The sequence below is a fragment of the Trachymyrmex cornetzi genome, unplaced genomic scaffold (genome assembly GCF_001594075.2).
Source record: "Trachymyrmex cornetzi isolate Tcor2-1 unplaced genomic scaffold, Tcor1.1 scaffold189, whole genome shotgun sequence".
Lineage (NCBI taxonomy): Eukaryota > Metazoa > Arthropoda > Insecta > Hymenoptera > Formicidae > Trachymyrmex > Trachymyrmex cornetzi.
Genome location: NW_017296516.1, coordinates 15,319 through 23,387, shown reverse-complemented (window position 1 = coordinate 23,387; position 8,069 = coordinate 15,319). Strand labels below are relative to the sequence as shown.

The 8,069-nt window shown below is 31.5% G+C and overlaps 1 protein-coding gene across 1 annotated transcript; it reads left to right on the top strand.

The window, feature by feature from the left end:
• Positions 1 to 85: 85 nt before the first annotated feature.
• Positions 86 to 4,273, top strand: LOC108759489 (uncharacterized; the record flags this gene model as incomplete). The annotated part of the gene is made up of 8 exons (XM_018504963.1): positions 86 to 378; positions 614 to 739; positions 890 to 1,140; positions 1,278 to 1,402; positions 1,675 to 1,837; positions 1,947 to 2,016; positions 2,092 to 2,313; positions 2,568 to 4,273. Coding segments are annotated over 8 exons (1,394 nt in total), but the record flags the coding sequence as incomplete, so codon positions are not given.
• Positions 4,274 to 8,069: the final 3,796 nt, after the last annotated feature.

Here is an 8,069-nt window from a genome sequence, read left to right as displayed (position 1 = left end):
TTCAAATGAAGCGCACCTTTTATATAATATATTTAAATAAAACAATCATCTCTATTATTTTATCATTTTATCTTAATTGTTACAGCAGTGATGCAACATTCAACGCCTGTCCCGACCAACTTGGAAAATAATTTGATTGACTCATTGACATCAACCTACGTTTTGCCACTTACACCCTCACAAAACTTGCCGCATCTTAGTCTATGCTCTGTAAAGGGAGGAACTATGTTGGATAGTGGAGGATCTCCTGGTGTCCATTGTTCTGGGCATTACATAATGCCACCAGGATCTGTTCCTACAGTCGATTATGGACCTTCCTTGACAACTACGACAAACCTCGGAGTGTGGGATACCCCACAAATTGTACCAGCAAATCAAGTAACAAACGACAAAAAAGTTTAAGAGAAAATAGCTTGCTTTCTTATAATCAGTAATTTGTCGGAATTTTAAATGGATAAATTCGTTTAATAGCAACAAAACCAGATTTGTTAGAGTAATCCTTTTAGTGGATAATATTTATTATTAAATGTGACTGTGTGACAATTGATTGTAACGATAGTTTTAATATAATTTCAATAACAATAATAACAATGAAACAATCGCTTTGCAATAGCGAACAGCAATGGGAAAAACTATGTTGGCGATGTTATTGCAACGCAAAATGGAGATCCTAAATCAGTTGGAAATAATTGTTGGCAAACAGCAGCAGCAACAACTAATATCACCGCAAATAAAAACGGTAAACATGTATTCTGATCATATTATGTTTCTTTATATTCGAACGAACTTTACATATTTTATCATTGTTTTGTGCGCGAGTGCGTGTGTAATTTATTTAATATATTCAATATTTTATATATTTTGTACATGATTATATATTTTCCCTTAGAATTACGATCATCAGCAAGAGAGTGATTTATTGTCTGCACCCAACAATTACTCGATATGGACCACTGCGAATAACTTTCGCTGTACATCCGGGACGGATCCACCGCCGCCACCACCTTCATCTGCCACCGCTTCGCATCTACTCGACGATGACGGCCCCTTTATGTCTCCATTAGATGTATCTCCCACAACCTCTTTGCCATCAGTTAGCAAACAAGCACCCATTTCAAGACTATCTAAAACTCTGATAAGGTGATAATAAATAATATATGTGTAGATATTATTTCGATTTAATTGTAATACATGTATAATTTTAATAACTTTTATAATTGCATAATTTAAAAAATTACATAATCTATTATTTAATAGTAATAAAGTAATGATAATAGGTCTCCCTATAACGGAACTCTGCAACATCTCTACAACGAGGAGGTCGATCCTACTCCTATCCCCACACTGTCTACTGCATTCAGAACTCCAAACTCTGTAACCTCTTGGTATTATGGCAGTCAACGTGAGTACGAAATATTATTTCTAGCTATCAGAGTATATATATCGACAGAAATAATATGTAAATTACTGTATACATTCAATGCATTATATATTAGGAATTTTAAGAACTTTATTCACGAATAACTTTTTCTATATCTATAATATACATAAGTAGATTTTTAATATAATTTTTTTTTTTTTTTTTCATAAAATGTTTTTCAAGAATTTTCTTATAGATAAAATGTTTATGTATACGATAGTTGTTAAATTGATATTAATTACATATTATTGCAGCATATGCAACAATTGGCGTGAATGGAATACAGTCAATGATGAGCCCTGGTAGTGGTGAAGGTGACAGCGATTTCACCAGTGATAATCACGTCGCACTCGGCCGCAATATCATTGCACCAGAATCATTATCACAATTCTCGAGATCGGAGTGTATGTCAAAAGAGTGAGTGATATATATGTAGTTATATTTTTTATTTGTAACTCTCTTTGTTAATGGTAAAAAAGAAAACAGATGTTTATTATGTATATTATATGTTATGTACACATTGCAGTTTGATTTTGGAATCACAGAAAGTAAAGCAGCAACTCAGACATCTTGAAAAGAAAATTAATGACTTAAAGGTAATGCGTCACGTTTTGAATTTTGAGAAATGCAAAAAGCATTGTTCAATTCATGTCCTGCATGTGCATGTTTAGTTGGCTACGCAAGGAGCTACTACTTTCGTCACAGCAGGCGAACGATTGACACAAGAATTGCGAATGATCGAGGCGGGTATCAGAGAAAGGGAGAGAGATGTACGAAATTGGAGCAATCCATACGGTGGTAGTACTGGTACTACTACTATTCCTTGGATTCAGCAATCCACTAATGATTGGCTATCAAATCAAGAATATAATACGGATTACAAAACTGAGGAGGTAAGCCGTGCCATTTTATTTTGTAATTAATTTCCATAATTTTAACCCCATATTTTCATGTAACGAACACACAAGGAAATTGTATTTTTATTGGGGATTTGATTTCAAGTACTAATTTCACTACGTCTTTTTTTATTTATATGATAAATAAAATTATACAAATATTCCAAAATATAATAAAAATTAAAATTTAGTATGATCGTAAACAAGAATTATCAATTTATCAATTATCTGATTAATCAATGTGTGCACAGGAAGATACATACGAGGCTGGGATAGCAAACGATATGCGCGAGCTAGAACTGCGATGGGAATTTGAGCTGCGCGAGCAGGAAAAACATTGGTCCAGTGGAGGTGAGAAGGATCCCATCACCACCACTACCTCCATGAATAAATAATAGCACATCTTTCCCTTCTTTTTCCCTCTTTAGCTCTGTTTTCCTTTCTCGTCCATTTTTCGGGAAACATGTATTTTTACATGTCAAAATCAATCTCCGATTCTATCTTCTCTAATTAATATTGATCGAGGATAAGTAAAATTCCTTTAAGTCCATGAAGGTCGGGAAATACATATAGTAATCGCAGACGTGCGGGACCTAAATCTTGAGCATTTTTCACGTTGATAATTAGAATATCACGCGATGAAAAATTGTAAGATTTGAATTCTGAATAATAATTTATCAATGGCATTGAGTTGTCGACTGTTGAAATTAAGCAACAATTGTACCACTTGGGGTAGATGATGATTATGATTACGTAAACTTTGTGAAAAACGTCAGACTTGAAATCATTCGTATCGTTTACGTAATTATAATTTCCAAATTAGCAATCTTCTCGATTGATCTCTTGAACTGTCCTGTTGTCTCTTTTTAATTTAAAAAAGAGATAAATGATACTGTAAAATTTTTACAAAAGAGATATATTTATTTTTACGGGATTTGTTAAAATTTAGCTTAATACGCGGTCAGTGTTTTATAAACAATGACTTCGCGGAATATGTGGGCGCGAAGAATGTATTAATTAACATATTTAATTATATGCAGATTTCGTATATTGTACTGATGATACGATATCATACATACATATAATGAATACACACACATTCGGAAAGAATGCTGATCGCGCTTGACCTGATCGATAAGGTTAGACTCTGATGATAATAACAACACGTTATTACATTATATGCTTATACATATATTGTAGATACATGTGCTAAAGAAGAAATCGCGTTCCCTTTGAAGGACGCTATATTTATAGAATTTCTATATTCCGGAGACGGAAAGGAAAACGAAACTGCTACCTCGGCTTGACGATGGTATCCTTTATAGTATCTTGTTTCAAAATTTGTTTTCGAAAGATAATCAGAATCTTCTTTTCAAGAATTCTGATCTTCCTTGTGCCGAAAGAATGAAAAGAAACGTCATGCTTATGTTTAATTAATAAAATTCGATGTTTAATAAATTATTGTGATAAAATTAATCTGTATTAAATTTTCGTGTTGCGCACAAACGTTATTATGTTACCTGCAATAATACGTAACATAATAACTCTTATATTGATCATTAAGATTAACATCAATTTTATTAATTACATGAATTACCAAAATTCTGTTAAGAATTCGTATTTCGAAAAAAGTGGAGATGCGACTTTTGAGGACCGTCTCGAGAGAGGAAAGTCTAGTTATCCTTTTTAGAAAATCGTTGCAATAGCAATTTGAAATCGACTCTTTTTTTTTCTATTTTTACGGAATAACAAAGAGCGATGAAAACAATTCCAGTTTTAGTGGAAGCAAGATTTTTTTTTTATAGACAGGATCTCGTCGATTCTATTTTATAAATCCTCAGGAGGACATACACATATACATTATACATACGAACCAATTTCTTTTTTCCATGTGACACACACGCACAGAGAGGGGAGAGAGAGGGGGGGGTGTAATTGCGCACGCGCGCGCGCGCGCGCGTGTGTGTGTATGTAAATATATAATTACATCTGGTGTTAAATTAATGCGTTCCTTTTTTTAATACTGTCTATAATTGAAGATAATTCATACAAGAGCAATAGAGATGGATTAAGCTGTTTTTAATTTAATTGGATTGTTATATATTTAAATTTTTATTTTTTTAAAGAAGATATTACTAAATTAATACATTAACTTTGTCTCAATTTTTGTGCAATCGAAATTGATTTTTTTACGTGTTTTACATCCAAAAATTTTTGGAGATTGTTTAACAAATTTTTTAGAGTAGTCAATAAAAATTAAAAACCTCTAACGCATTGATTTCTTTGCAATTTTGTATAATTATCACTACATTGTTTTATATCATGATTTTTTATTTCTTGTGAAAATGAAACTCGAAATGAATTGTTAAACAAGATAAAAAAATCAGCGCATTAATTGTTTTTCAACTTTGCAAGTTATTTCAAGTTTTCTCAGAATTTTTCTTTGGAATACATGCTTAATCATTTTATGTAGTATATCCATAGTAATTATTTTGAAAAAATCGTTTTAAAAGAAACGTTATGATAAAGAAAAAAATTATATTCGCAATTTAATCGATACTATTTTGTTATTCATTAAATTTTTATTATTTGACTTACGATTTATTATTAATATTGTTAATTTTTGTCGATATTTAAATCATTAAGATTATGTATGACTACGATATAATATAATCATGCAAAATTAATGGGAAAGTATCAATCGGCGTAGATTCTCTGTAGCTAGCCTAGATACATATATTTAGTGCAATTTTATTCATTTTTGTTCGTTATTATGTGTAATAATGATAATAATAATTGCGATAAAATGTTTGTTATATGAGTTTATAAATTTTGTATGTGCGTGTGTATATGTATGTGTACTTTTTTCACCGATTTTCGTGCAATATATGTATAATAATTACAATACATAACGTTAGCACTATTTTGAAAAAGTACTCAAGATTTTTTTTTTAATGAGAAGTAAAACATTATTCTCTTAAATATTTTTCCAATTACTTTCCTTAATAAAACAATTAATGGAAATATGATATGTTAATGTCTAAAAAATATTTACATTTAAAACAATAGTGCTTTAGCAATTAATATTTTCATGGTTAAGAAAATTAATTCTGCATATCTCTTTATAGGAATCTTTCAATTAAGGAAAAAAATTTTACGTTTATTAGGAAAATAAATTCCCAACGTACATACAAAATTATGTTTATATATACACGCGCGCGCGTACACGTATGTACAATTATGTGTGTGTGTGTGTGTGTTATGTATAAAAAGTTTAAAGTTTATATATATATATATACACACGCGCGCGCGCGCGCACACATAGCGAGATGCTTCAGCGAGGACCATCCGTTATATATAGAACCTAGCCACACGACCGAAATCTTTTTCTCTTTATTATTATTTTCGTTATATGTAAAGTAATAATTTAAAAAAGGAAGTAAAAGAAAAACAAAGATCAGACTTTGTATAAAAAATCGTATTCCTTATTAAATGAAAATTCATGATTCGTAATTTCTTGATAAATATTCGTAATAATGATTGTTCATTTCGTCGAGACATAGATTCTCGTACTGTTGGCGCAAAAATGATTCTGATGCTAATTATTTCATAACTATTTATGTTAATTCCTACGATGTAAAATGTTTAATATTTTACATTTTGTAAAAATAAAATCAGCTCATCAAATTTCTTGAATGAATATTATAACAATATTTAAAGTTATAATTAATAAAGTAGGAAACAGAGAATAATTGTTTCACTTATTAATTATTATTATTATTCTTGACTAATAAAAACTAAAAATTTAATACTGAAGTTTAGATTTTAGCACGAAAATGACCCTAGCTTCCAGAAATAAATTTTTTATGAGTTATTTTTGCGTGTCGAATACGCAAGAGATCGAATACTGAATATGTCAGAGTTTCTCATATGAAAAAGAAAAAAAAATAAAAGAAAAAACCGGGAAGTAACAAGCGCAACGCGCGATGCTGTGTTTGTGCAAAATGTGCTTCTGATTTATTATTGCATGTTAAACATGTTCGCTACTACTGTGTATGTACAGTTGAGATACATACGTGTCGATAATGATACGGCGATTCTATTTGATGTATTAACTTGTTCCTTGTTTGAACGTTATAATAATAGGATAGAACGTATAGTTATATCACATATCGAAGTATATGGTGATGTATTATAGTCACTCAATGCACTTACCACTTATCAGTACAACAGAGACATGCTTATTTCAAATGATAAATTCGTTCTGTATTTTCTTTCTATTAGTACTAATGGCTATATAATAATTTAGATACAATTATATGATAAATTGCATGATTATACGAAATATTTTAATAATTACGACTGCAGTGATATATATGCGGTATATTATGAAAGAAGATTATAACCAAAATTTATAAATATCTCTCGAGACCGAAAGAGAAAATAATCTTGATTCATCATCTAATTCTTTGAAAACGATATCAACATCCATGCCTATCCATGTTGAATTGATGACATTTAAACATGTATCCATTATGGAAAAAGCCTAAGCGACTTTACTTTACTTTACTACCATATACATAAATCGAGATTATTGTCTTGAGACACAAAGTATTATTCTTTTGTAAAATTTGTAGCCGACTACAAGTAAGATTAAAATAGTTTTGTTTTCATACACACACACACTACAGAAAATTCCATTCTAATTTATTATATATATATGTTATATAGAAAAAGCACCTTTTTTTATAATAACGACAACGAAAATTAGTTATTATATTAATTGTGATAACGAAAACTTGTTTCGTAATGAAAAACGATGTACTTGCAAATAAAAATAATCTCTTTATATGTATATACCTTACTATAAAGTAACTCGCAAAACATTCATATATATACATTCGTGAATATACACATATATGTACCCGTGCATTCGCATATATTTTTCAACAACTGTGTACTGTAAGTGTGAAAGTGTAACAATAGATAAATATATTTATTTACTCACAACGGCAAGATATTTGTGCAATCGATTTTTTATGTCATTTCCCTTATTTGGAAATTTTAGCTAGTAATAAGTAACAATACTTTTACCAGTTTTTACCTCCGCACGTACGTTATAATTTTCCATATAACGGGCTCGACGTATCTGAGATATGTTTTTGGAAATATAAAATAGCAAATACATAGCATAAAAATCTTTCAATGCCTATTAGAGCCGACACAGGATATAATGTGTAACAATCAATTTATTAATAAACACTAAAATTATATAATTGTGACATAGGTAAACGTTTCGATCCTATTATTTGGGTCCTCTTCAATACCAAAAAAAGAAAAAAAACCATCAAAAAAATTTTTCTATAAATAAATGTGTAGAGTGACTATGCAACAGCAAGTTTGAACGTTGCGAACATTGAAAGATTTTTATGCAGATTATTTCTAGAGATCCGGTGGTGGTCGGGGGCGCGACCTGGGGAAGAGCCGTAGTGCAGACCAACGTAGCGGTGGCATGCGTTGTCGGTGCAGTGAAGGATCTGAGCCTAGCGGTGGCCCCCGCCAAGTCGGAAGCAATGTTCTTCCATGACGGGACTGGCGGGGTGCCCCCCGAGGCCTGGGTCCGCGTGGACGAGGTCCGCATCCCGGTGAGGCCCAATTTGAACTACTTGGACCTCACGTTAGATGGTCGCTGGGGCTTTGCCGATCATTTTGACGGCTTAGCCCCGCGATTGGGCCGGCAGGCAGATGCTCTG